Source organism: Penicillium hispanicum (genome assembly GCF_028827665.1).
Source record: "Penicillium hispanicum strain IBT 35686 chromosome Unknown utg000003l_segment0_segment0, whole genome shotgun sequence".
In the NCBI taxonomy this organism is placed as follows: domain Eukaryota; kingdom Fungi; phylum Ascomycota; class Eurotiomycetes; order Eurotiales; family Aspergillaceae; genus Penicillium; species Penicillium hispanicum.
Window position 1 is genome coordinate 880137 of NW_026623195.1, and position 27145 is coordinate 907281.

The 27145-nt window shown below is 53.3% G+C and overlaps 11 protein-coding genes across 11 annotated transcripts; 6 read left to right on the top strand and 5 right to left on the bottom strand.

Moving 5' to 3' along the window:
* Positions 1-226: 226 nt before the first annotated feature.
* On the top strand, positions 227-2236 carry N7459_002735 (Zn(II)2Cys6 transcription factor domain-containing protein; the record flags this gene model as incomplete). The annotated part of the gene is made up of 5 exons (XM_056941920.1): positions 227-342; positions 399-1004; positions 1069-1278; positions 1341-1606; positions 1665-2236. 5 exons carry the CDS (start codon positions 227-229, stop codon positions 2234-2236), a joined length of 1770 nt encoding a protein of 589 aa, XP_056801803.1.
* Positions 2237-2658: 422 nt separating this feature from the next.
* Positions 2659-3729, bottom strand: N7459_002736 (nitronate monooxygenase; the record flags this gene model as incomplete). Its single annotated transcript, XM_056941921.1, has 1 exon — positions 2659-3729. One exon carries the CDS (start codon positions 3727-3729, stop codon positions 2659-2661), a length of 1071 nt encoding a protein of 356 aa, XP_056801804.1.
* Positions 3730-4156: 427 nt separating this feature from the next.
* On the top strand, positions 4157-5821 carry N7459_002737 (uncharacterized protein; the record flags this gene model as incomplete). The annotated part of the gene is made up of 1 exon (XM_056941922.1): positions 4157-5821. One exon carries the CDS (start codon positions 4157-4159, stop codon positions 5819-5821), a length of 1665 nt encoding a protein of 554 aa, XP_056801805.1.
* A 1093-nt stretch (positions 5822-6914) lies between these two features.
* On the top strand, positions 6915-8180 carry N7459_002738 (uncharacterized protein; the record flags this gene model as incomplete). Its single annotated transcript, XM_056941923.1, has 2 exons — positions 6915-7480; positions 7538-8180. The coding sequence occupies 2 exons, from the start codon at positions 6915-6917 to the stop codon at positions 8178-8180; spliced, it is 1209 nt and encodes a 402-aa protein (XP_056801806.1).
* A 397-nt stretch (positions 8181-8577) lies between these two features.
* On the top strand, positions 8578-10267 carry N7459_002739 (MFS transporter; the record flags this gene model as incomplete). The annotated part of the gene is made up of 4 exons (XM_056941924.1): positions 8578-8708; positions 8769-9755; positions 9822-9902; positions 10015-10267. 4 exons carry the CDS (start codon positions 8578-8580, stop codon positions 10265-10267), a joined length of 1452 nt encoding a protein of 483 aa, XP_056801807.1.
* A 71-nt stretch (positions 10268-10338) lies between these two features.
* N7459_002740 (MFS transporter) lies at positions 10339-11903 on the bottom strand (the record flags this gene model as incomplete). The annotated part of the gene is made up of 2 exons (XM_056941925.1): positions 10339-11246; positions 11309-11903. 2 exons carry the CDS (start codon positions 11901-11903, stop codon positions 10339-10341), a joined length of 1503 nt encoding a protein of 500 aa, XP_056801808.1.
* Positions 11904-13261: 1358 nt separating this feature from the next.
* On the top strand, positions 13262-14236 carry N7459_002741 (uncharacterized protein; the record flags this gene model as incomplete). Its single annotated transcript, XM_056941926.1, has 1 exon — positions 13262-14236. One exon carries the CDS (start codon positions 13262-13264, stop codon positions 14234-14236), a length of 975 nt encoding a protein of 324 aa, XP_056801809.1.
* Positions 14237-15515: 1279 nt separating this feature from the next.
* Positions 15516-17863, bottom strand: N7459_002742 (GID4/VID24 family protein; the record flags this gene model as incomplete). The annotated part of the gene is made up of 4 exons (XM_056941927.1): positions 15516-15706; positions 15779-17321; positions 17400-17587; positions 17734-17863. The coding sequence occupies 4 exons, from the start codon at positions 17861-17863 to the stop codon at positions 15516-15518; spliced, it is 2052 nt and encodes a 683-aa protein (XP_056801810.1).
* Positions 17864-18142: 279 nt separating this feature from the next.
* On the bottom strand, positions 18143-19529 carry N7459_002743 (uridine-cytidine N-ribohydrolase; the record flags this gene model as incomplete). The annotated part of the gene is made up of 5 exons (XM_056941928.1): positions 18143-18685; positions 18751-19067; positions 19142-19346; positions 19405-19412; positions 19472-19529. The coding sequence occupies 5 exons, from the start codon at positions 19527-19529 to the stop codon at positions 18143-18145; spliced, it is 1131 nt and encodes a 376-aa protein (XP_056801811.1).
* Positions 19530-19784: 255 nt separating this feature from the next.
* Positions 19785-23512, top strand: N7459_002744 (PXA domain-containing protein; the record flags this gene model as incomplete). Its single annotated transcript, XM_056941929.1, has 3 exons — positions 19785-20295; positions 20407-21235; positions 22513-23512. 3 exons carry the CDS (start codon positions 19785-19787, stop codon positions 23510-23512), a joined length of 2340 nt encoding a protein of 779 aa, XP_056801812.1.
* Positions 23513-24822: 1310 nt separating this feature from the next.
* On the bottom strand, positions 24823-26585 carry N7459_002745 (uncharacterized protein; the record flags this gene model as incomplete). Its single annotated transcript, XM_056941930.1, has 3 exons — positions 24823-25987; positions 26045-26066; positions 26135-26585. The coding sequence occupies 3 exons, from the start codon at positions 26583-26585 to the stop codon at positions 24823-24825; spliced, it is 1638 nt and encodes a 545-aa protein (XP_056801813.1).
* Between the last annotated feature and the right edge of the window lie 560 nt (positions 26586-27145).

The following is a 27145-nucleotide window of genomic DNA, read 5'->3' on the forward strand; positions in this document are numbered from 1 at the left end:
CTTCAATCCCGATCGTCGACTCTCTTACTCGCCCGGGTTGGGTATTCCTCTCTCCTTTTCTTCTCGGAATTGGTTGATACTGGAAAGCTGAATTCCTACCGGCGATCGGTACCCCTGAGCCTCTTTACTTGACATAGTGCGCCTGGCTCATCCCGCATCTCCTGCGGTGCGCTGCACTGTTGTGACCCTAGTACTTCGTCCCGAACTCCACCCGCCGGACATCGGTATGGACTCCGGTCAATTCCACGGTGGGACTCCAGCTCCCTATGGCCGAGCATGCATCAACTGCTCGCGTGCCAAGAGCAAGTGTATTCTTCTTGCTGCGGGAATGAGTTGCGAGAGGTAAGTGGCAACGACAAATTAATGGCGCTCCTGCGGGGGCTAATAGCTATCCATAGATGCCAACGGCTGAAGAAAGACTGCCGGCCGTCACCAACGGTCCGAAAGCGTAATGGCCGCTCTTCAGCTTCCAAAGCCGCGCAACTCGAGGCCAAACTGGATAGTATCGTATCTCTGCTTCAGACTGGTGGTGGGCCGTCCAGTCTTCCAACCGACTGGGAATCCACAGTATCCCAAGCCAAATATGATGCGATAGAAAAGCCACGCCAGCCCGTGCCGGGTTTGCCCTTTAGCTATGCATCGGCGGCTATTCCATCCCCTATGTCATCGGCATCGGCAACGTCTTCATATGAATCCAATCCCATTCAGGAAACCTGTGATACGCTTGCCATCCCTCCAGATACAGCAGAGAAGACCCTCAGCCAGTTCCGTACTCAAAACCTGAGGTTTCTTCCATTCGCACATATCCCCCCACATATGACCTCGCAACAACTTCGCCAAGAAAAGCCGTTCTTCTGGCTTTGCATCATGGCAGTGTTGTCACCGGGCAATCCCGCAAGGGAAGCCTTGTTCAACAAAATCAGCGACATTATACATCGCGAAGTCCTCGTGGCCATCTCCCCAAGTCTTGACATCCTCCTGGGGGTGATGACATTCATGTCATGGTAAGTCTCAAGGGTGAACCCAAGCAGGGCAGTATTTTCGTTCAATCATGCTGATTGTAGCTAGGACCACTTATTCCAAGAGGCCATTTCTCAACTTTTATGCCCACGTAATAATGGGAATCGTTTGTGATCTCGGCATCAATCAGGCAATTCCTACCCAACACACAACGTTACATATTTTCAAGTGTGCTGTTGGCTGGAGACAACCCGCAGCAACAACGAGAACCTTGGAAGAGCGCAGAGCGGTGCTGGGATGCTTTCTGATCACCTCATGGTATGCTAAAATCACACCAGAACCTTTGATCCTAAAAGCGTCACCACTGACTCCAGCCTTAGTATCGCACTATCCATGTTCAGAATCGACGCTTTAAGATGGAACCCCTACATGGAAGAGAGCCTTACAGTCTTGACTGATGCCAATGAGTGTCCCGAAGACGAACTTCTAGTCAGTCTTGTTAAGATTCAACTAGTAGTGGACAAGGTATATCAATCTCGACGAGATGGGGATATTAACCAGTCGCCCTCGCCTATATATACAAAGTCCTTCCAATCACAACTGGAATCTGTCAAAGGCCAGATCCCACAATACTTGCAGCAAGATCGTAAGTCCGGGTGTTACTCAATCCGTTTGAATTGATGGTTGCTAACCAGCTTTTATAGATGCCATTCAAATGCATCTTGCGTCTGCCGAACTTACTATTCATGAAATTGCCCTCCGACCTCCCTCTTTACCACATTCCCCAGACATACACCGCCTCGAAAGTCTTTGCATATCTCTCCAGGCCTCTAAATCCTGGTTGGAGCATTGGATATCTATCTCGCCAGAAAGATATATGGGAGTGTCTTTCACCATGTTTTTCCAGTTCGCACGTGCCTTGGTCAACTTGTTTAAACTGTCCACGCTGGACGACCCAGCCTGGGATAGAAGCATGGTCCGAAACACGGCTAATATTATTGAATATCTGGACCGAATGAGCTACAATCTGAAAAGGTGCGCTGAGGAACTTCCGGTTGCCGATGACCCCGAGTGGAATATATTTGAGAAGGGAACCAAAATGGTTCAATGCCTCAAGGCAGGCTGGGAGCCGCGGCTCATGGAAATCTGGTTTCCGAACCTGCCTTCCAATGGGATTGATGGCCAATTCCCCCCCAGCAACCCTCCAATCTCTGATGTTCTCCCAGCGACTGAGTTCGACGATGCTTGGATGATGGAAATCTTTGGAGCAATGTGATTTCATATCTAAAATCTCATCATGGTGTTTGGTTCTTCCCCTCGATGGCTATGTCCAAGGATGAAGAGTTTGAGATATTGTCTAATCAGATGCTGTCATAGCACATCAGCTACAGCATTATTATCAAGAAACCCCCCTTCACATCTTGATTTGACTCAAGAGATTTGCGAGGATGCAACCCTATTTTAACTTCCCCCGAGAAGTCAATCGACTTCCAAGGTTGACCAGCAAAAGCTTTTGAATGAATTCGTAATCTCTCCCACAAGCCACTTGGCCTGCAGTGGAGACCTTCGGTGATCATCAATCTCCATGGCTAAGAGTTGCTTGGTAATGTGCCATTGTTGTGCTAGGCCGCAGGAATACCGTGATAACGATAATTGATACAAATTCCGCTTCACAGTAACGGCCTACGGGTATTGTTTTTATTGGCTCACAGTGCTCAACGACTGGATTCTCTCCAGCGTCTCTCTTTGCACACGTTGAACAATCTGCTCTGCATCTGCCAACTCACGAATCAGTCCCACAGAAGCTCCCGCGTACGTTGCGAGCCTTCCCTCTGGTCCCCAACCACTGTCACCGGCCTTTGAAGCCTCATCATGAAGCTTTTTGAGTTCTTCGAAAGGCTTGCCCGCCTCATGCTCCTCGAATGACTTGTTGATGATGGTTCTTGGGCTGTACTCGGCCGGCCAACCAAAGGTACCTCTGAGGTGATTGTAAAGCAGAGTACGCGTTGTGCTCACCGCGCCATCAGAGGCACGCAAAACTTCATTCTGGTATCCTCGGCTGATGCGTGCTTCGCTTGCAGCGAGGAATCGAGTCCCCATCGCCACGCCCGACGCCCCCAGGCAAAGCGCTGCTGCGACCCCGCGACCATCGGCAATTCCTCCCGCTGCGACCAAGGAAATGTGACTGTCTGCCAGTGCGTCTGCCACTTCGGGAAACAAGGCCATGATGCCCAGTCCATCCTTTGCCCGACCGTGGCCGCCGGATTCCGCACCTTGAATGACAACTACATCTGGCTTCTCAGATGCTTGCAAAAGCTCCTTTGCCTCTGCCAAGGTGCCGATCTGAATCCAGATCTGAGTCTGGGGGGAGACTTGGCGGATTTTGCGAGACCAGCTGTCGAGCTCTGCTTGGCCCTCCTGAGGGGCGTACAACCATGCCGCACAGGGCTTGTATTTTTCCACTGTGGCAACAGCAATGTTGATGTCGTCTCCCCAGAGTTGGAAGCCGACCCCAACGGGGAGGAGAGTATTTGTTGACGGCAACGCGTCGAAGACGGACGCAGATGCACGTGCTTTGCGAAGTAACGACGTCGCCTCCTCAAGGTCGACGCCCGTATCGTTTGTTTTGACGCCGGGTCCTATGAATCCCAGTCCACCCGCTCGAGAGACAGCACAGGCTAGTGCTGGACCGGACATGACGCGCATCGGAGCGCTGACGATCAAGGGGCTGGACACCCACGGGTAGCGCGACAAGAATTTGGTGGCCATGATAGGGATGAGGACGGATGGCCAACGAGTGAATGCAGCGAGAGAATATGATTTATACCGATTGAATCATATGCACACAGAGCGTGGTAAGTGATGGACCGAGGTTGTCGATGAAGTCATTGAGCAACCTGCCCCGTGGGCGGTCCCGCAGCAGCCTTGACCTAGATCTAGCTTCCGGTCGGATTTTGTCCCACAACGCTCAAAACGAAGCTAGAGGTCACTGGTATAGAGTTGATACTAGCTCACCTTCGACAGCTTTCGTCCCATTGATGCATTCCAGATATTGAGTTGCGGCGACCAGCTCCAATTAGCGGCGCCACGACGAGATTGACGTTGCCGAAATCCCGCAACATCCGCATTTGCCTTTTCCTTCCGCCCAGGCATTACCACCATCGTCTTCTCCAATATCCACCCAGGGCGGACAAAAATGCACGCCCTGAAACGAAAGCGCTCCCGATTGGCCTGCAAGCCTTGTCGCGATCGCAAAAGGAAGTGTGACGGCACTGAGCCATGCGTTACCTGCACCGAATGGGGTTATGAGTGCTACTACGAAGCGCGTCAGAGGAAGCCTCGAACCACCAGAAACTCCACACCAACTTCTGAGTCCAGGCTGCAAGACTCGCCGCAAGACTTGCAAGGTCCAAGTGTTGCCGATTCCGATCCTTCTGGGGTGGTCCGCCGACTTGAGGCCAATTCCGGTGCGGCCTTTGTTAGAAAGCTAGGTCTGAAAATTGACCCTGCCAAAGCGCCCAAGCTCAATCTTTTCGGATGGAATATCGGAGCACGGCAACTATCATCTGAATACGAGACAACTGCAGCGTTGACACTCATCGAAGTCACCTCACTTGAACATATGAAAGGGCTGGCTCGAGTCTACTTCGATAAAGTGGATCCATGTTATGGTTTCATCGATCGTCGCCTCTTCTACGAGCGACTGGATGCACGCTGGCAATCCTTCCTCGCTCGGGATGTGTATGACAGTGTAATAGCGGGCGTGGCCGCTCTGGGGTGTTTGTTTTCCCAGCAGAATGCCACCATCACCGAGCTGCACCTAGTTCGCACGGCCCGCTCCAGCCTAGATCTGCATCATCTCGCTGGCCCTCCATCCATAGATCTTTTGACCGGATGGACACTGAGATCAATTTATCTTCGGATGACAGACACGCCGCATTCAGCATGGATGGCAAGCTCTACTCTAATGCACCTAGTTGAAGCCTCGGGGTTTCATCCCGAGCCAGCCAGTGATTCAATCCTGCCACACAGCGTACAGTGCGACCCAGACCTTCAAAGACGATTAGTCGGTGTTGCGCATCACTTGAATGTATGGACTTCGTTTGATCTTGGACTCTCCCGAGTATCATTCTCAACCAACGACTTGCCCCTGCCACCATCACCCAAGCCTGGCGATTACACTGGTGAGATTCTAGGCCTTCTCCCCGTGGCTGTCAGTCTAGATCCAGGAAGATCGAAAGATGGAACAGATCTGACATCTACGCTCTCCAACCTCCTGCACGGCCCCCACACCCAGCCGCCATCGGTTCTTGCACAATGTAATCTAGTACTCTGTATCCTTCGACGCATTCATACTCAGAACCTTGACATCTCATCTGAGCTTGCCACCAAAATCCTCGCATTATTGAAAAGGTCCCTGGAGTGTGCACGAACCATGATCAGAAGCTGTTCCCCCTGGCATCAGGTCGCAAACGTCCCATTCCACATCATCTGCGTTCTCCTCGTGATGGACACCCGCTCATCACTTTCAATGCTTCCAGAGGCGATGCAGACTCTGAGTCTGATTACTTCCACGTATAATACCGAAACTATGAGGGAAGCCCACAGTGCAGCGTGCTTGCTGGTTATGTTACATCAACAACGCAGGAAAGATGACCTGGCAGTCTTGAGCGAAGCCCTTGATATATACCCGCAGCAAAGGCAGTTCGAGTCGCCACCGCAGCTGCATCCAAACTCGGAGGAGTATTCCTGGCTTGGAGCATTAGTGGCTGACTTGCCTGGACTACAACGGGTTGACCTGGAGCAGTTTTTGAATACAGAAATGATGGATGGTTCATCTCTTCTCGGTGGCTCCGGGTAACCTATTAAATGATCCTCAAGGAGCTTGGCTCTAGATAGTCGATGTGACTTCGTCCTGCTATTATATTGTGTTTGTTCAGGAGCGGACACAGCCAATTGAAATCAAAAGTTTGTATTGCCGTTTCGCCTATTCTGCCAATTGATATAGGAAATGGATAAACTACTAATACGAGGTTCCACATCTATTCCCACATATATCGAGCAGGTGGCCGATTAGACAGAGAGGTGACAACTCCGTCTATTTTGTAGCTATTACTATATATAATAACGATCTGCACCACTAGTCCTAAGATGGTAAGCCGTTCGAAAGGATCTGCGATAAATCGAAATTCGGAGTCAATATCGAGGGATTTTGGCTTGTCGTGGCGCTCTTGATTATGCTATTCCATAATCAGATCTGGTCCGGTGCAGGAATTCATCTGATTAAATGAGGCTTCGACATACAAATCAACGGGGAATCACTGTATATTCGTTCTGTATCTCAGAGGCAGGCGGCTTTACCACTTTGACATCGCCGCAAGTGTAAGATCGGCTGGCTGCATCGGGCAAATGAACACATCATCATCGTAACTGGCCCCAGAGAAGGTGTAGATCCGCTACCTCATGAGAGAAGTCCGAGTTTTAACTATTTTGGCGCCTATCTACACAAATGGGTGTCGACAACTGGAATCAACCGGTACTCTGCAATAATCTATGAATGTCAAGATAGTAATTTTATTGATGGGTCTACGAGTACATAACAGTTCAATCTGACTGCATTGCGTTTGCAATGGATCGTGTCTGGCATCTGGAATGCAGCTTGGAGAAATGGCCCCCTTGGCCCCCACTCGATGAGAACCGACTGGATTAAAGCAAAGATGTCAGCTCGAGACAGAGGATCCTAGTTGCTGTAAGGGAGGAGAAATTATCCATGCACTTAAAGATCAGCAGTTCCTCGGCCTCACAGGCGACACGCCCACAACTTGCCAAACACAATCTGTTCCCTAAACCTGGGCTAGAACTCTCACTTATCCAAACCACTCTAGTCACAACTCCTGAAGGCCATCATTCCTGACTTAGCCACATTCGAAGCTCATTGCATCTCTGTGATCAACATGAGCAACATGACTTTCTCAATACCGGAAGAGTACCAGGACAAGCTGAAGCCCATCGAAGCAACAGACTCCCGGTCCGACGCGGAGATTTTCAACAGCTTCCAAGAGTTCAGGCCGGTCACCTCCGAGAAAAACATCTGGGCCTACTGGCATGCCGGCGTGGCCAACATGCCCAAGTGGTGCCAGAAGAACGCTATCGACTGGGTACGCATTCTGGGCCCAGACTGGACCGTTCGCGTGCTGGATAACGTGGCTGGTTCACCAAACAACACCCTTCGCTATGTGCCGGACAGCCTGCTTCCCCCGTCCTTCGTGAACCAGTCGATGGATGGGCCGTATCTCGGCCAGCACGGCGCAGATCTGACGCGGTCAGCCTGCATTTACGAGCACGGCGGAGCGTGGATGGACGTGGGCACCATCTTGATCCGGCATATCGATCGGATCTGCTGGAAGCAGTTGGAGGATCCGGAGTCGCCATACCGCGTGGCTTTGCCGGTTATCTACGGTGTCTGCGCAGCGAACCATTTCGTGGCGGCCCGAAAGCATGATCCGTTCATCTACCAATGGTGAGCGCAGTATGGATTCCTAGCCATCGTGAGAAAAGACTTACCTATCCGCCACAGGCATCGCCTCTTCACGCACGTCTGGGGCAACAAAAAGAACATCAAGGGCTGCTTGTCGGATCCACTGATCACGCCCCTTCTACCTATAATGTTTGAAGGCGCCGACGGCAAGTTTGATCCAGACTGGATTGATGAAAAGGTTGCCCTCGAGTATATCACGCAGATCATCTGCTGGAGCCGGCTGTTCTGTCTCGAAGATGCCGGCGAGGGATTTTCCGGCCTCGAATACTGGGAGAAACATATTTTCGGCTTCAGTGCAATGCAGGAAGACTGGCGGGGAGAATGCGTCACGAGCTTTGTTGGGTTTGGTGAACGGTCATTCGAAGCGCTGCAGCTCCCATATCCAGGATCGGATGCAGGCCCAGCGTCGGAGAAGTCCGAGTTTGCCAACAAATTGGTTTGGGAGCTGCTCGCCAATGCGAGTATGTGGAAGGTGACCCACGCACACGACCTGACATACTCGGTGCACCTGGGAACGCTGCTGGACATGCCCGAGAATGAGGGGAAAGACGCGGCGCCGGGGACCTTCGGTGAGCTGCTGCGCTATGGCTCGGTGCATTTCCGGCAGACGAGGGAGGATGTTGTTAGGATGCCCAATCCAAGACCGAGTATAACGTGGAAGAAGGGCGTGTTGGAGCCATGATATGGGGTTGAGGACTGGCTTTCCTCTGCGCCCTCGCTTTGGTGGATCTTATCAGTACGACCATATAAAAACAAGCAATGATTGCAGGGTGCTCCTATAGGTATAATGGGATCAATGCAACCAAAAGTTCCCACAGAACTGTTCTGCATTGCAAGATGTAGATTTGGCAATTCTGGTTTGCCAGGCGGAAATAGCGGGTAAACATGGCGAAATCCAGATTCGTCGATGCCGCATCAAAGCCGCAAGATCCGACTTGGTCCCCACGCTAGGAAGCAGATGAGTCTTAAGACAGATCAACGTGCAGGGGTTTTATTTTGATCCCTCAGAAAAAAAGACATACTCAGTGCACCTGTGCTGCAAGCAGACCACTGAGTCAGATTGCTCAACTTCTTGTGTCATGAGCCAGAAGCTATCTATGGGAATGGGGAGGCCCTTCCCACCACCACTTCCTCAACCCGACGGTTACATCGTCGATTTCGATGGTAAAGATGATCCGACACATCCCTACAACTGGAATCTGCGCAGAAAGTAAGTCGACCTGCTTTGGAGTTCCCGAAAATCGAGCGACTGACACGTTACAACACAAAGACTCTTCGCCTCTATTCTCGTCTGCAGCGGAACATTTATCGTATCATTCACGAGCGCAGTCTTCGCCCCGGGGATTGACAGCGCCAGCAAGTCTTTTGGTGTTGGATCGGAGGTTGGAACACTGGGAACTACACTCTACGTGCTGGGCTTCGCATCCGGCCCGTTACTCTGGGCCCCTGGGTCTGAGCTAGGAGGTCGAAAATGGCCCCTGACTATTGGCATGCTCGGAGGAGGCATATTCACCATTGCATCGGCCACAGCGAAGGATATCCAGACACTAATCATCTGTCGCTTCTTTGCTGGGCTCTGCGGTGCTAGTCAGCTCACCGTTGTTCCGGGGGTGCTCTCGGACGTCTTCGATAACACCTACCGCGGCATGGCTATTTCGCTATACGCCCTCACGGTTTTTGTGGGACCCTTTACAGCACCCTTTACCGGTGGGTTCATCACCTCGAGCTACCTCGGCTGGCGGTGGAACCTTTATATCCCGGCCATTCTGAGCTTTGCAAATGGCGCTGTGTCTATATTTTGTCTCGAAGAGACATTCGCGCCGTGCATCCTGATAGCAAAAGCCGCGGCCCTCCGTCGGCAAACGAACAACTGGGGGATTCACGCGAAGCAAGAGAAGATCGAGATTGAGGTTGGATATCTGCTCGAGAAGTATTTCACGCGGCCGTTGAAGATGCTGACTTCAGAGCCTATCATTCTGCTCGTTTCGATGTACATGTCCTTCATCTACGGACTGGTCTATGCACTTCTCGAGGCATACCCTTACGTCTTCCAACATACCTACAAGATGAAGCTGGGTATGGACGGTCTGCCTTTCATAGGGTTGATTATTGGTCAGGTGCTGGCGTGTGCCTTTATTCTCTCGCAGCATGGGAGCTATGCGAAGAAACTGGCTGAGAACAATAATGTGCCAGTACCCGAATGGCGTCTGACTCCAACAATTATCGGTGCTCCTGTCTTTGCAATTGGTATCTTCTGGTAATTATAATCCCTTTCATCGAGGTGTTGCAGGAAAGTGGCTCATCTATGTTCTCATGTGTACAGGTTTGGCTGGACCGGGTTTACCTCTGCAATTCATTGGGCTGTGCCATCAGCTCCCGGCATCTTTATTGGATTCGGAGTTTTGTGTGTCTTTCTTCCCTGTTTCAACTACCTAGTTGATTCATACCTACCACTGTACGAGCTCTATCTATACTGTTCCAAAATCCAGGAACGTGGCTAACATTTGGTGACACAGAGCGGCATCCACAGTTGCTGCCAACATTATCCTCCGGTCATCAGTGGCGGCTGGCTTTCCTCTTTTCACCAAGCAGATGTTTGAAAATATGAAAGTACAATGGGCTTGTACCTTGCTTGGATGTTTGGCCACAATCATGATCCCGATTCCTCTTACTTTCAGGGTATACGGGCCGTGGTTGAGAGGGAAGAGCAAGCTGTTTGAACCGATCGAGGACCCTGTCAGCCTTGACGAAGAAAGCAAGCTTCCATGAGGGCACGACATGTACATAAGGCCCAGAGCATACACGATCGGCTCTTCCACGAGTCAAGCATGGGCGTCGCCCTAGTAGCTTGTCTGCGCGCGGGCTCTGAGCTTCGCACCATAAGCCCAAATGAGCAACGGGGCCGGGAGTCCCACAACCAAGCCAATGAAAGCAATAGTGCTGTTGCCCCAGCCGTATCCTAGGACCTCATATAATCTCGGTGCAAAGAGGGGAAACGCAAACGCAGTCAGGCTACGAAGAAACTGGGAGGCAGCCCCTGCACTGCTGGTGTGTTCTGGGTACGCTTCCATGACGTACGCCTGCAACGGCATGCCAGTCATTTGCAAACCCAGCATAGCCAGGAAGGCGCCAATATCCACAACAGCCCAATGAAGACGATACTGGGCTGCCCAGCCATAGAAAAACAAGCCGAGGGGGCTGAGGATTAGACCAGGGAAAACAGCTGGTATGCGTAGCTCGGGGTTGTGCTCCCCGTTCGCACGAGCCTTGAGCCGATGGTATAGGCTATCCATGAGTTTTGCACAAAGCTGGCTTCCCACAATCTCACCCAGGGCGACGGCGATGTAATGCAAGCCGCTAATCTCGACGGACTGGTGGTATTGCTTTGTCCACAAGTCGGAGAAGGTCGAAAGGACAATGTACAGGAGACCGTAATTAAAGGCGGAGATCAGAGACGTGATCTGGATAATCGGACGCAAGAATAGCAGCCGAAGTGGTCGGATCAGAGCTCTTCCTAAAACTCTCGTCGGCGACTTGTTGGCATTCAGACGCTCATCGAGCGTGTAGTATCGGGAATCACCCGTCTCGCGGCGAATGCGCTCTACTCGGCGCCGCAGAATGAGTGGTTCGTACGTCTCGTGGAAGGAAGTGAATGAGACCAAAATCATCACAGCCTGGAAGATCGAGGTGGCCCAAAACATCCACCGCCAGGTCGTGCGGTCCGCCATGAAACCTCCAATGATGGGGCCTGTTTGAGGAGGTCAGTTCTCTGCTTCATCAAACGATCTTGAAGGCCGCCGTGGCACGCACCAACTGCTGCCCCGACCAAAGGGATCAGCAGATAGACCCCGAGAGAGCGTCCACGCTGCTCTGGTCGCCACACATCACCCAGAACTCCATTGGCTAGAGCATAGATAGCACTGGCACCAAATCCTGCCAGGAAACGAGAAGCAATGAGCATCTGCTTGCCGTTCGCGAACCCACACGCAATGTTCCACACCAGGAACCAGATATTCGAAGCATGTAGAATGGGCTTTCGACCATATACCTCGGACAGGGGACCGATCACCAGGGGCCCCAGTGCCGTGGCCAGGAGGTAGATCGATAGCGCCATCGCCGATTCCGCTGAGCTCATATCGAATTCTTTCGCAATAATGGTCAGCGCTGGCGCCATGATGGTTGACACCATGATGCGGTTGAATCCGGTGGCAGAGAGGACGTCCGTGACGGCCCATTTACGGCCAGTACGCCAGTCTTTGGGGTTTTCTGCATCGAAGGGTTCGGCAAACGCGACGAGGAATGGGTCGTCTTGCTTGGTGGTATGGCTGGTGATAGCCACAAGCTCCACATCGGTGGGAATAGCCACCGCGATGGCGTCCGCGTTGCTATCATGCGTATTTGCCATATTATGATGGTTCCAGGGTGAGTGTGGCAGACTGGAAGTGACGGGAAGGCCATGGGGATCGAGTATTAAATGCGGGCCCGGAAAGCGGCCGGATCTGATAGCCCGTCGAGCCACTCCCGAAGGGGCGGCTCCGGCCGTCGCCAGGCATCGCTGATAAGACGACCTTCGATCTGACATCCCCACTGGACCAATGACGTGTCTGGAGCTATCGAGTCCCCAACAGCGGTGACGGTCGGTTTCGCCCAGGCATGTCGGCTCGTGTAGTCGACTGCCAAGCAGATGTGTCTGTGGCTTCGATTCGTTTCCGGGGTGAAGGGGCCGATGAGGTCCATCCCAAGCATGTCCATAGGGTTACGGCAATTGCTCGAGGAATCCCTTTGGCGGGCTGGGTAATGGCACGCAGGACACTTGAAACAGCGTTTCTGAATGTCGATCGCGAAGGCCAGTAATATCGACCGACGATCTGCCAAGGTTCCCACTGTGAGTCGCAAAGCAAAATGACTATGCACGTCATGTAGTTGGAACCGGACGCTTTGCACCTTTTCTCAAACGCACCTGGTGTATTGAGCGCGCTTTTCACAATAAGCAAGGAGTCTCTTTGCTGCTGAACAAGCCAAAAGGTATCCTGTGTCATTTTCCTCGATCTTTTTGTTGTCCAGCAATGGATTGACCACGTCTCTATACCAAGGGTCCTCAAGAAACTCGTGGAATAATGGTCTCTCCCATTGCGAACCCGTAAGGCGTACCCATTGCGGCTGTCAACTTTCCACCAGATTATCCTTGGGCACGTCGAGAGACGGGATGGGAAAAGGGCCATCTTCCTCTAAGGCTGCTACGCTCCAGTGTGATCATCATAACAACCTATCCGCAACCACCTACATTGTATAGCTAAAGGAACTCGTTACAGAGGGCATGCTCACATGCTTACCACAGTGGAAGTTGCTTTGGAACCCATGGATGTATGAAGAAGTGTTCTGGGCAATCGGCAATGGAGTAGTTGGGGGAGTATAGATCTCGAGTGGTGACAGGTGAGAGCAGGTGGGAATGCACGAGAGCACTAGTTTGTCGTGCTGGGATGCTTGTTGTTGCTGTCATTGGGACTGTTGTTATGGTTGCCATATCAGGTATTGTTGCCATTGTTGGTGTGACTCAGTGAGAGAAGTGAATGAAGCGAAACTAGGGCAACAGACTCAGCGCGTGCTGTTAGGGCAACTGATCTCACTTGCAAAGCACAACAGTTCCTCTTCATCTCCATTCACTCTCTTCCTTCCTCTATCCCCCTCTCTCTGCCTCCCTCTTCTCTCTTCACTCCATTCCCATCTTCTCGTCTCACTTTCTTTTTCAATCTCGTTCTCACCATGGGTGAGAACCCAGAGACCACCTTCCCTCTCCTGGAGCTCCCTCTGGAGCTGCGGTGGGAGGTCTACAGGTACTGCCTGTGGACCCCCCGCGGGCTCTGGATGGACATCCACCGTCTCGACCTGCCGGCCGCCGTCAAGGCGCGGGGCTTCACGCCCCAGGAGTGGGATGTCGACGCGGCCAGATTGGCCCTGCCCATTGTGTCTCCCCAGCTCCTGCGAACCTGCAAGCAGGTCTACCGTGAGGCCAAGCACTACCTCTGGGACAACAAGTGGTTGTTCCACCGATACACCGCTCAGACAACCAAGCACATCCCAAAGAAGGTCCTGAACCGTGTCCACGACATGTATATCGGCCGAGGCATCCCGTTCTTCCCCGTCCCATTGGACAATGCTCCGCCAGAGGGCTCGTTCAATGAGCTCTTCGAACAGCCCACGACCATGATGTTTTACCTCCCACACATCCACAACCTTACTATCGCCATGGCTGAGGACGACCTGGGCTTGGTCGGCAGGAAATACGCCGATGCTCTTGACACGGCTGCCGACATGGAGCGCAGCATTCCTCTTCGAATCCTCATGAACTACAAGTTCCCCTTCCAGAAGGGTTTCATGAAGAGCATCACTCTTGAATGCACTCGGACCTACCCTCGGAAGCTGTACCCTTTCGTCTATGTTTGGTACTGGGTGACCAGACTGTCCCTCAAACTTCTCCCCTGCCCAGCACAGCGTGAGCTCAAACCTCTCTACGAAGAGATGTTCAAGCTGGTGGGCTGGCCCAATTACGACAAGACCCAGTTCCGCAACTACAGGCCTCTGCTCGACGATTCACCCGAGACTCCCGCCGCGCGCGAGTTGCATGAGAAGATAAAGGAAATCTGGAACCGCTACAAGTACCGAGTGTCTGTCCGACGCCCAACGGAGTTTGAGAGCGGCACCATGATCACCTTTGAATACATGGCCTTCCAGAAATGAAGGTGTCGCTGTCCCCCCACCTCCACACACACCACACCTCCTTTCTACTACTCCTCGCCGGACTCTTGAGAGGCCCACGCCTGCGTTACAGCCTGGTGAGCCTACAGCTTCATAGGGCCGGCCTTATCCGTGACATCTCAATTCTTCTTTCCGTCTGGAGTGTGGGGGGTTACAATTGCATCGCGAGCAGCCGGTGCCTCCGAGCAGCTAATGGGCATGCGAAGACATGCTCGCTGCTACCTGTGTTTCCGCAAATCAGAGCTTTTTGTGTTTTGGGTTCAGGGTCTACTTTGCAAAGCGTTGATTGCTGGCTGCGTCTTGTTTTGTTCTGTTCTGTCCCGTTTTGCTTTACTTTGTTTTTGTCGTGTCTTGTCTTTTCTGTTCCGCAATTGCCTACAAGATTGTATTTGCGCATTTCGAGGCGCAGAGGCTGATTTTGTGTTTTTTATCTTTTGCGTTTGATCTTCCTACTTCGGTATTCCGACCTAATGAATCTTGCTCTTTCTTTTTGCTTCTGTCCTTTGCATAGTGTATCGTAGAGTCATCGCCGTCCACCGATTCCAGCGGTATAATTCGCCCAGGCCGATGTACTATAACGAGCCTCATGATATCTCCGTGGCTAATACTCCCTCGAGGTTATCCCGCTCGGACCAATGCAGTGGTTGTTCATGACTGAATCTGCCTCCCTGCATCACAGCCACCGAGCCAGGTGCACTGCAAACATCCACAATAAACTGGACTCCTCGCCTCAGCCCTCGGTATACCAGGAGAGATAGGTTGCTACAGTGAGTAACGCGGATATTGCGGTCTAGCAGGGACTCGGGCATCGAGAGTGATTGGAATAAAAGGCGCCAGCCTTGGAGACCGGTAACAGCATGGGAGAAACATCGCATCTTCGGCGAGAATAACATAATCCTAGACCCAGGCAGGACGATGACAATGGCTCGCAACACGCTCGTGCAAGACAGATATTGAAAATTGCAGATACGAAGCTCTTTTTCCCATAGATAAGACGTAACAAGGCCGACCATCCACGAGCTGTCCTCCGGAAATAAAATGTACACAAATCAAGAATAAATCGGAGAAGTAACACCTGGCAGCTATGCAAAGATTCAATCATGAGGGATGTCATTCCCGAATGTGCCCAAACGCCGAGATGGGGAGTCAGTACTGCACTTCCTCCAGGTCAACCATTGAAATCGGCCGGAACTTATACGGCACCGCTAAATGACAGAAATTCAGGAGACTGGAGCAAGTGCGGGACGAGGCCCGCCTACGCCTACCGGAAATTGTAGGACGGACGAACCATCTTCCCCGTCTCCGGTTTCAGAGACAACTGCTGATATGGCGAGCTGCCTGGGTCGTAATAGAGACCCTCAATCTGACCGTCGGTCCGTCGAAGGGAGATATAGTAAAATCCAGAGATGGTGAGGCCTTGACGCGAATCGGTGGGCGTAATGAAGCATCGTTCTAGTCCTTGTTAATACCGATTGGGGCGGAATCTAGGGATGGATATTGCCACAAAAGACACACTCAACTCACCCTTCCATCGCATCAGGATCCAACCCTCTGCTAGTTCCTCGGTAACCCACTTCCTGCTGAGAAGATTTTTGGCGATCTCAGAATCAGACAGATCCTTGAACGGCTGCAGTTCTCGCCAATATGTGCTATCGATATCCGCATCCGCCTTGAAGTTCTTGGTTTCGAGTGTATGGTTGTTGAAGTCGATGATCTCGCCTTCCAGGAAGGTAATGATATGTGCATCGTGGGTGGGAGAAGTTTTGTCGGGGATGTTGTACGCTTCCATGGTCCCGGAAAGGGTCATGTCAGAGTAGTTGATGTTGTGGATGGTGACCTTGACCGGCCAGTTCTCATCACGGCTATTGGCCAAGTAGCGTCGGCCGGTTGTCGTGTGCACACTGATCCGAGCACTGTCACTGCCGTTGACGATTACAGGATCGCTGGGACCGTGAGGACTTGGAACACGCTGGGAGAGCACCGGGCAGCCTGCATTCGCAGCCCGCTGGCAACCTGAGAAAACCATGCCAGATTGTAACCAGGAACATGCTGCAGGTGGCGCGATCGAGTTTGTGTCAAGAATGAAATCATCGTCTTTCCAAGAGAAGTTCTCCAACGAGACGAGCCCTGTCGCAGCTGCCGAGCTGATGCTTTCCTCAAAGGAGTTCGAGTACCGTAGACGATCAAGGTATGTGATTGCATCCTTCAAAAGCGAGTCTCCCGAGCTGGTAGAGTGTATCTGTCGATGCGCAGCAGCCCGGGCTCGCAGATCGCTATGTGTGAGAACGCGGTGGGAGTCTCCACGGTTTTGAGGTCGATAGCGGTACGCCCGCGATGAGGTTGGACCTCCCGATCGCTCGGTTTCATCAGGTTCTCCATTAGAACGATTGGTATACCGGTCCAATAGATAGTTTTCCAGAGTGCGCGTCCGCGATAGCCGGGGCTGTCGTCTCGCCGACTGCAACAAGGCCTCCATTGTCGAGATCGGCGAGTTCCGAGATTGATTCCTCGCCGCCGTTGAAGACTCATCTGGAGGGATCAGTGGTGGCAGGATATCCGTGGAGTCGTGTCTCCTGGGCCGAACGGAGGAAGTGCTACGGTCTGAGATGGCATGGAGGAAGGGCTGAATCTGGTCGTCATCCGACTCGTCGCCGCCCCGACGGGCGTCATCATCCTCATCCTCTGACCCGGGCGCCCAGCCATACAACGACCGGGGATTCGACCTACGACCTTCGTAGTTGGGCATGTTGGTGGGGTCGTCGTGCTGACGACGAACGATAGGGATACGACGGTTTATCTCGACGGACAGGTGGAGGTTATCGGGGTCATCCACGTCCATGCGGTCCTCGTCTTCCATGGGTCGCGGATGTGAGGTTTGGTATCGGCGGCGATGTCGGCTGAGCGAGGGCAATAGTTGGCTGTAGAGCAGGGCGCGGGATCGAAGGAAGTTCACATTCTCGTCATGGGCGCTGTCGTTTTCCGCAGGGACTGGCGAGTCGGGGTTCGACGACCGGCGCGCCTGCGGCTCAGGCGCGGGAGTGGTGGGCGATAACGCAGGCGTTCCGTGCTAGATCACCGAGAGTCAGTGTGCGGTTGGGCCGTGGTGGATGGCGAGCGGGAGATGGTGCCAGGAAGCAAGACGTACTGATGCCGAGTTGGGAGGCGGCATCTCCTCGGGAGTCGCTCGGAATCCGCCGTCAGCGAGGAGGCAGGATGATCGAGAGGGACATGCGACGACCCTGGGCAACGGCGCACGATGTGCAAGGGCAATACACGCCTCAAAAGAGCCCGGGGAAGATCGATGCCGAGGCGAAGGGGATGGGATTCGCGCGGCTTGGTCAAATGTGGAGAACCAGCGGCGCACAACATGACGTGCCTTCTCCGGGCGACTCGATCCCCATCACAATCATAATCATGCTATTCTTCCGTTGCTGAAGCCTAGTCTAGACTATGGCTGGATTCCAATCGATCAGTCCTACAGTTGACCACACTGCGACACTGCGCCAGGCATGATGGTTCCTCGGGCGCGGCAATCCAGATGCATATCCCCTTCTCCGTACCTGGATCCTCAGTTTCTAGAAGCTGCACAACCGCTATCTGCACTTGCATCTTGAGAAGCCCGAGATACTTCAAGCCCAGCGGCTTATAGCTTTGCGTTAATACCTAGGTATATATTACAAACATCTGTTGACAGAAACATATCCTAGGTCAGCTTGTCACTATACATGGTACAGATGGGGACCCTTGTACGAGTGCACGATTTATCTACAGATAGCCTGGACAAGGTTCGTGCGACCCACATGAGGATGTGGAGAATGGTTATATGCACGACTTCTCAGCCAATTCTAACCAAGCTATCTAATCTAATCTACTTGCCGTGAACATCTATCACGTCCGATCTGCGTTACAGTCGTCGGCCAATTGAATACACTGGAGAACCATGCCCCAGAACGCCTCAAGATCGACTCCCCGAGGGATCGCAACTCCAGGTCCATCGACTGGGGTCGCGATTGATCGTCCCAGCTGGCCAGTGACGGATACATCACTTCCATGACGGCCATCCGTGACAATTCTAAGAGCAAATCGCTCACCACCTTTGTCATCAAACTTAAGGGCTTGCTCGGGATGTTTCTTGGCAAACGTCGGATTCAGCGTCGACAAAATCACAGCGACTGCAAGAGGGTCATGAAGTGGAGGGCCTTCATCCAAACCAAACACGTCCCTGTATGTGGAGGCAAAGAAAATCAGGAGATCAAACAGCATCTGTCGGACAACGGTGGGCGGCTTGGATGAGTCACTAGAACCGTGCAAGATGCGGTTTTGCACATCCAAGGATGCAACGACCTGGTGGGTGAGATCTAGCCCGACAATAGTAGTCTTGGCTGCAAGAGTAGGGTTGCTGAAGATGGATTCAGAAGATTCCGGGTCACACTGCATAGCCAAATCAGATGAAGCTCTACTGGTATTGCAGGGGTCCAAAGGAGAAGACGTCATACATAAATGTTGAACTCTGCCCAAGGGGTCACATTCCCAATACGAGACTTCTCTCCAGGCAACCTGCTCATGGGGGCATCTGTAAAGCCTTCGCCGATGGCACCCCCCATGAGACTCAACCCCTGAATATGATCCACCACTTCAGGGAAGGTCGCAAAGAGGAGAGCAACATTGGTCAGAGTGCCAGTGGCAATCACCCACGGTGTGCCTTTTGGTTCAGCCAGAAGGGCATCGCGCATGGCCAGGATTGGGTTCTTATCAGTAATTGGTGGCCGAGAAGCCTTCGGCAAGAGATCTGTACCGTCAAGGCCCGATTCGCCTATCAACGAACGTCGATAAGAATGTTACTACTTCCATGTCACTTGCTTTCACATATCGTTATTCTTGACTTACCATGGATATTAGGGGCATGGAGTGCGGGTCGAGAAAATGGCTTGCGGGTCCCCGGGTAGACAGGGATATCCGGCTTCCCGATGGCCTCCAAGACACTTCCGGCGTTCGCCGTCGTGTTCTCTAGAGAGGCATTCCCGTGGATGGTTGTGATACCTAGAAGCCTGAGGGACGGGTGCTGTGCAGCAATCAAGATTGCAAAGGCATCCTGAGCATGTCAGTACGAGCCATATCTTGTCAACATCGACAGAAAACAAGAGGCTTACATCGTGGCCTGGGGGTGAGGGTTAGTACCATGATATATTAGATATTCACAGCTTTCATGGGATTTACCAGGGTCACAGTCCAGCCATAATGGAATAGGACTCTCAACTGCAGCATTGACCGACATTTCTCACAAGTTAGAAAGGGAGGTGTTGATGTGAACAGCGGACAATGAATCAACACGACGGGGGCCATTCTCCCCGCACGAGATAAGCCCTTTATCAATACCCTAAGCCCTACTTTCCACAATAGGAAGCTCCAAATCATCGACTTCGCGGTAACGCGACAGCTGCCATTTGGGTTCGTCCAGAAGGGTCGGCGCCCATACGCTCTGTGATCAGCCCAGGATCGGCTCCAGATCAACCTGGGCTCTTGTGATGCCATGACCGATTCTGTTCGCCCCGGCTTGCAGCCCGTCTCTCTTCTGAAGGCTGGCCCGACCACCTCCAGCTCCAGGTCCACCGCGCTGCCCTCGCCGACACACCCACCTTTTGCACGCCCTTCATCACGACTGCGCACACGGCAGTCTGGAATCAGAGATGAGCCCCTCGATGCGACCAGTGAAAAGGCCACAGTGGTCTTGATTCGACGCGTGCTCTGCCCCCAGACGAGTAGCCAGGGCGCATCCTCCCTACAACCTCCGGAAGAGCTGTTGCCGCCGCTCACGAGCTCCAATGAAGTTGATCGTCAGCTTTATGCAATCCTTGCAATCCTCATCAAGGAATTTGTTTATTCGTGGTACTCGAAGATCACACCAGACCAAACCCTCGTCAATGAAGTCCTCCAGGTCGTTGCGCACTGCACCCGCGCCCTTGAACAAAGAATACGCCAGATCGACGTTGCACAATTAGTTTTGGATGATATCCCAGCGCTTGTGGAAGCACATATTCTCTGTAAGACCCGACTGTCTTAACTCTTGGGGGGGGAGGTTTGCTGGAGGCCTTCGTCGGATGAATGATAGAGATCGCGATCCAGTGCTGACTCTTTACGGCACTTTTCTTTAGCTTACCGACTTGCCAAGCAGAGGTCGCAACTATCGGGACTGCCAACGTCACATCGTGCACTCTACCACGAACTGAATCCTCATCCCGGGTTGTCCCCAGTCCCAGATGCTACAGATCCTGATACAATCACCGCGCAGGCTGAAAATGAGTCTGACTATAGGCGGCTGTTGGCGAATGGAACTTTGGCGGTCCTTCTGCCCACAGAGGATTTGGAGAACAACAGTCTACGCACCCTGGTCGGGGACGTTCTGGCCGATTTGATTCTGGGAAAAGAAGTCGCTGGCAGGATATGTGAAGCACAGTTCTTCTACGAAGTAACCACCAAGCTCACTACGATGGTGAGACACGGTAAGAGTGCGGAAGACCCAGACACCACCACCGGCATTGCTACCAACCGGCTCGAGAGATTCGGTTTGCTTTCCACCGACGACGAGCCTGCGAAGTCCGAACCTGCTGCCCAATCGCAAGCCACCGTCTGGATATGGAACATTCTCCAGAGCATTTATGTCGGGTATGTCGCTTTGCGTTTCATTGCAACGGGTCTCTTCCGCGTCGCATCAAGTCCAGGGTCAGGATCCTCGCACGGAGCCAGTGTTTCATTTCCCGCTGCAACGCCAGGCCCCCAGAAGAGGGAGGGCATCGAATCGTCGTCGTCAGACGGTGTCGCAGGTAAGCGCCCGGTTCTCGGTTACCGGGTATACTCGATGGCGTCGCAGCTGCTTGGCGTTTCCGAACGGATGCCGTGGCTCTCGGGACTGTTCGCCCTCGTTCAGCACCTCGTTCTGGCAGGACCAGGCAGGCTTGGTGATACGGATGGCATCATTGACAGGTGAGTCTATTTTGATATTTCTCCGGCGCATTTCTCTTCTGTACGCCTCTACGCCGCTCCGGGTCTCGGCCCTCGCACCGCATGAACTCTCGACTGTGGAGAAATGGTGCGATATCCAAACTGCGATCTACGAGGTCTGTAAGTGTCACTCCTGGCAGTGATGGTGGGACGATGAAGCGTCGTGCTCGCATACCACATCGATCACTTGATCTTGCCAAGGTACGGCCGGACTCCATACCGTCACTGTACGGGTCATGATACCAGCGGTACGGTCATTACCGTTTGGCTGACCTGGCGATTCCGGCCTTCGATTGGCCGCCTCGACTTGGTCCGAGCGAGGCTCGATTGAACTAGCAGTGCTGCTCTTGCTCACTTCCCATTTTCCCTCTGCCCACCTCCACCTGCGTCTCATTTTTCTGTCGCGGTGTGATAGCGGCGGGGCCCGGCCCTTTCCGTGCCGCTCTCTTTGTCCCAGCGTGCGTGGATCGCAAGGGCTTATACATCCAATACATCCAATCCCAATTTTCCAAGTCAGCCTCGCTGCCAAAATGGACACAATCAACACCGGCAAAAGAACACCGCCAGACAAGGGGAAGGGGGGGGGGGGGTGAAGTCGGGACCTTTCTGGCTGCCGAACCCCGTTCAAACTCTACTCTGACCGGACGGGGCAAAGCGCGCACGAGCAGAAATCATCTGATGCCGATCCCTTTCGTCGGCGATGGATGACCATGCCCTTCTGGGCACCTGCATGAAGAGACTCCAGCGCCGAGACTAGCGATTTTCCTATCAAGGATCCAATCAGCGAAATTCCTGATAGCGAGGTTTCGAATTTGCATCCTGACCGAGGTTGGCGCATGAAGCCCGCGTTGTGCGCCAGGCACCGCGGCCGGGATCTTACCCGCCGAAGGGAAAGAAGGGGCTAAGAGAGAAGCAAGCGGGCCCGCCTGGTTCTTTCTTCCTCGCTCTTTCTTGCCTCTCACTCGAGGGTCTTGAATGAGTGATGTCCTTGTTACACACCAATCGCTGGCCCAAGCTCCTCGTCATGTCCACACTTAGGCCGATCTTTGCTCCGCCTACCCCCCACTTCGCAATTGCCCTAACTCGGTTGAAGTTGAGCTCGTCCTAGCGGTGGGACTCGTCCGAAAGAGCAGCGCGATGGCAGCCAACGTCCCGAGCTCCACAGTCGAGAGGGATTTTCGCTTTTCGCTTCACTTTGCTTTTTGCCTTGCTTTCGGTTCATCCGATGTCACGATGAGATCCTTGCGCTGACTCCACAGATTTCTCCGGGATACAATCGAGGAATACGTGCTAGCCCCCACTTTGTTGCCCAACCTTCTTCTCGCGACGAGGACTGCTCTGTTCCCGGCCAGCGCCCGCCCAGCATCCCTGACAACGGCAGTAAATACTGGAAGTGCCTCGGGACCGACTCCGCAGTTGTCCGTGCAGCCTCCGACGCCCAGCGGGAAAGCCCTTAGTACGGCCTCTATTACTCCTGCTGCTGCTGCTACTATTGCTCCCACTCACCCCGCGCAGCCCATTTTGGAAGGAGCCAGGGCACCTGGCTCTGTTAGCGAGACGCTTGCTAAAAGTAATGCCGGGAGTAGCAATCATATTAATATCACGGGCAGTGGTGGCGACCACCTGCCTGGGTCTGCGGCCGTATCATCGACCGTAGACGATGCGGTCAACGTCCCGTTGACAAGCCCGCCAACGCGGTCGGAGAAAAGAACAGCGCCGTCTAGCCAGGATATCGCCGCTATCAAGCGGCGATGTGCAGCTAGTCTCCTGGCCGTGATTCCGCGCAAGGTCGCACAAACCTTCTTCGGCGTTCCGGCTCCCTCCAGCGGTGATCGTACCTGCAGCACCACCACTGGGAGTTCGTCCTCCCTCACCACCATCTCCCCACCCGCCTCCATCGAGGAGGGTGGTGGGGACGCGCCCCGATCGTCGCCACCTCAGGGGACGGAGCCGTCCCCAGTACCGCTGGCCTCTTCGGCTTTTGCGACGCCGGGTGGCCGCGACGAACGTCCTGCCGCCGAGCGCGTGCGCACAGATGGCGCCGATGACGAACCCGTCGTTGATCCGGAGGACTTATTCCTCCTGCGCACGATCGAGACCGATCTGTTGGACCTGTTCGCTGATGCGTACTGTAACAAGCACCTCGTCTACGCAATCATCGAGACCGTTCTGGCAAAGGTCCTGCCTGAGTTGTCGGAGCGCAGCGTCACAGACTTGATGGAGGTCCGCGGAGTCGCCACCGGGCCAGGCAGTTTCTAGGTGGTATGTCCGACGTACGCCAAGTGTCTTAATCACTGTGACTATCCAGGTACCTCCCAACTACGGGGTAAATCCAAGTGTTCCTGCAGGAGACATGAGAACTTTCTTTTCTGTCTATGCTTCAATGAGACACGTCTTACATACGAACGAAATGCTCATCTAAACTCCAGTTGGAGTTTGAACATGCATGTCTTTCATTGTAGACGAACAGGCTGGCACTGTCGGGAGCTGGGGGGTATAGCTAGAAAAGAAAGACGTAATGTAATATGTCAGGCTGTCGAGTACAGACACTACTAGACTGAGTACTCAATACTCGGCTTGAGTCATTCACGTAGAGAGAGGAAGAAAAGTGAGGGATGGAGGAAGACATGAAGAAACTGAGGGGAAAGAATGAAAGAGAAGGAATTAATCTGACAAGGCTTGACCGGCTGGCTTCTTGTATATGAAGTGATTCCAGCAAATTAAGTTATTTCCGCGCGAGCGGCCCAGTTTAGAGAAGAATAGAAGAAAAAAGAGAAATCAGATGGGAGAGAGAAGGAAATTAAGAGAGCGTGAGGGTAAACGCAGAGGGAGAATCTCATTCCAAGTCGCATAAGGCATGGGGTGGGAGTGATAATAAGAACAAAATCGAGACGAGGGGTATGAACGGGGATGCAAAGGGTTGTTGTGGATGTGGAAGACAGGAAAAAAAAACCCGAGTCAAAAGTTGATAGAAAGGCAAGGAGACATAGGAATCGAAAATAAAAAAAAAAGAATAATGAGCAAAGCACACTTTGAACTCCACGAGGTGGCCCAAATCCAGGCCCTCCAGGCCGATGTTACCATGTACCAGATCCATGTGCCATATCCCATGTACCGTGTACCATTTCCATCCGTGAATGCCTCTGACGAACGATGCAATGGCATCGTTCGTCGATCCGGGCATCAATATGCGTGTGTTTGTACCAGCGCCGATCCAAATCCCAATTCAAAGCAAGGTCGAGGTCGCCCTCTGGTGTTGGTGTATCTTTTGGGTTGTTGCGTTCCTGCCGATGTTTCCTGGAGTCGGCCTCAAAGATGACAGAAAGAAAAGAAAAGAAAAATGGGTCGTACAGGGTCGATACGGTGTGCAGGGGGGGAATTGAGAAGTGCAAAATAAGACGTAAAACACAAAAAAGCAACGAAGAAGGGGGAATCACAAAAGTAGCAAGGGTGAGAACAGTGAGGATCAGGAGGGTAGAGAGAGTCGGGTGGTCGGGCTAATGGGGATGGGGAGATAAGTTGCATGCAAGAAAGATGAAAATGCAGAAATGGATGAGCTCCGACGGAGCTCAGCCTAGGTTGTGGATGCTCCGCTTTTTGCTCATTCGCGGAACATCGTCGTGCTCGTCGATCCGGGTGAGACCGCCGAGGACGGTGTGTTGTTGGCTCTTGACCAGTTCTAGACGCTCCATCAGTTTGCCAATGGTGACATACTCCTGGGCGGCAAGACCGGCCGGCTGGTGCTGGAAGTAGTTCATCACCAGCTCCAACGCGCGGCGGGCCTCGTCCTGGGTCGGAGATCCAGGAGCGCTGATGGGTGAGACGGTGGTGGATTTGGAGACGGCAGGAGGTGGCTGCATGGACTTGGTCTTGATCTCAGGGTTGCTGCGGTTGCGCTTGATCACGTTGGTGGGATTGGCTCCCTTCACAGTAGTCCGAGCGTGGGATTCCTCGTCGCCCATTTCCAGGGGCGACTCAAGCATAGCGACAGACAAGGGCTGTTGAGGATCAGACTTCGTGCACGATGAGTCCATCGAGTCATCTGCCGTGGTCAGGGTAGGGTCGATGAGCGGGAAAGTTTGGCTGCGCGGGCGATTGGTGGTACCCCCTGAGGACGGGAGGCGCGACTGGCTCGTCGGCGTAAAGGGACTATCAGAAACCAAGGTCGAAGTCGGACTGACCATTCCCGTGGAGGAGGTCGTGTCCAGCGAGGTTGTGCTTTTGGAATGACCATGTTGGTATCCGCCCGCCAGCTCAGGGAGCGCATCATTCGGTTCCTTCTTGACGCTGCCTGCGCTCTGTGTAGGAGACAGAGGTGAGCCAAAGGTAGGGGAAGACGGCGAGTGCCCGCTGGGACTCTGCACGGCAGATTCGCCGGCCGAGTCGGTGTTGATGCGAATCGGGCTATTCGAGCCGCTTCGCATGCCGCCGAGTGATCCCTTGCGACCCTTAGCGCCGAGCAGGCTGTTCTTCGCCTTGAATTTCTCCAGCCAGCTCGACGTCAGCACCTTCTCCTTGCCCTCGGGGCAGCCACAGGTGCTGGCGAAGAACATGGCTTTCTCTTTGATCATCTCGTCGTTCAATGGATATCCCTGGCGCTGGTAGTTCCGGGCCCAGTTTGACAGGGCCTTCTCGATGTCCGGGACGCGGCCCTTGGCCCGCTTAATAGGGGATCGGCTTCCATCATCTGGGTTGAGATACTTCTCTTTTTGCCGCAAGACTTTGGAAACGGTGCTAGAATGAGATGTTAGAACCGATTGGGTGGCATGCGCCGCATGATATCGTAATTACCTTCTTTCCACGCCAAATAGGGCTATCCGGGACATCAGTCAGCCAAACCCTAATTTGATAGGAACGATTTCCGCATAGCGTCAAGCTCACCTCCAATATCAGTCTGCTTCGCAGTCTTATTCTCCTCGTGATATAAACACATCTGCCGGCGGTCCTCATCGGTCAGGGTCCTGCGGGGCGTCGAGCCACCAGTGGACGTCTTGCGAGTGGGAGGCGTCGGCGCCGACGGCGAAACCGAAGTCGGGATGGGAGCGGGAGGGAGGCCCGCTTCGTGAAAGGGCGATTGTGTGGTCAACATGCTGGGCCAGGAATGCGAGGGCATGGGTAGCGGCATGGAGACATAGGGCGGCGGTATTGATATGCCGTACGGCGCATCCACCGCCATCAGCGACGACGGACCGTAGTCGAAGCCGCTATACTCGGGGACCGGAGGCGAATGCTGCGGAGAGGTAAATGCGCCCATCTCCACCCATGGCGAATGCGCGAATTCACCATCTGGGCCTTGGTGGGCTTCCGTCTTCATGGTGGGTGATTCCTCCATGGACGACGACAATGAGGGCTCGTGACCCCGGCTGATAGGCACAAGCGAGTCAGGAGGAAGAGAGAATAAAGGAAATAGAGTGAAAGACCCGGGGTGGGAACAATGCGACAGGCCTAGAGGTGAGACAATGGGAGATAATGCATGTTCCACCCGCACACAGAGACCGCGGGCTGTATAGAAGGACAGACGAAGGTCTGGGGAGAGAAAAGAACCAGGATATAATTGAGTTATCTTCCCCGCGGCAGGAAGAGAGGAAAGGATTGCTCCCGAGTAGGCAAGCTAGGTAGTGACTAGCTACCTAGGGTACCAGAGAATGAGAGCGGGTGAGGGTTTGGGTAAGTATACAAAGCTGCAGGGCAGTGATAGAAAGGGTCGAAGGTGCGGCATGCGGGTAAGGCCATGGACGGAGTTAAAAGGAAATCAGGGCCACCGAAACCGCACGGCGATCCAAAACCGCGTGGATTGACAGAACGACTTGAATCTCGATTGCAACTGGCACGAGAAGGGCACAGTCCGGAGAAATCCATGATAACCTTCTACCCCGAGAGGAAACTGGGCGA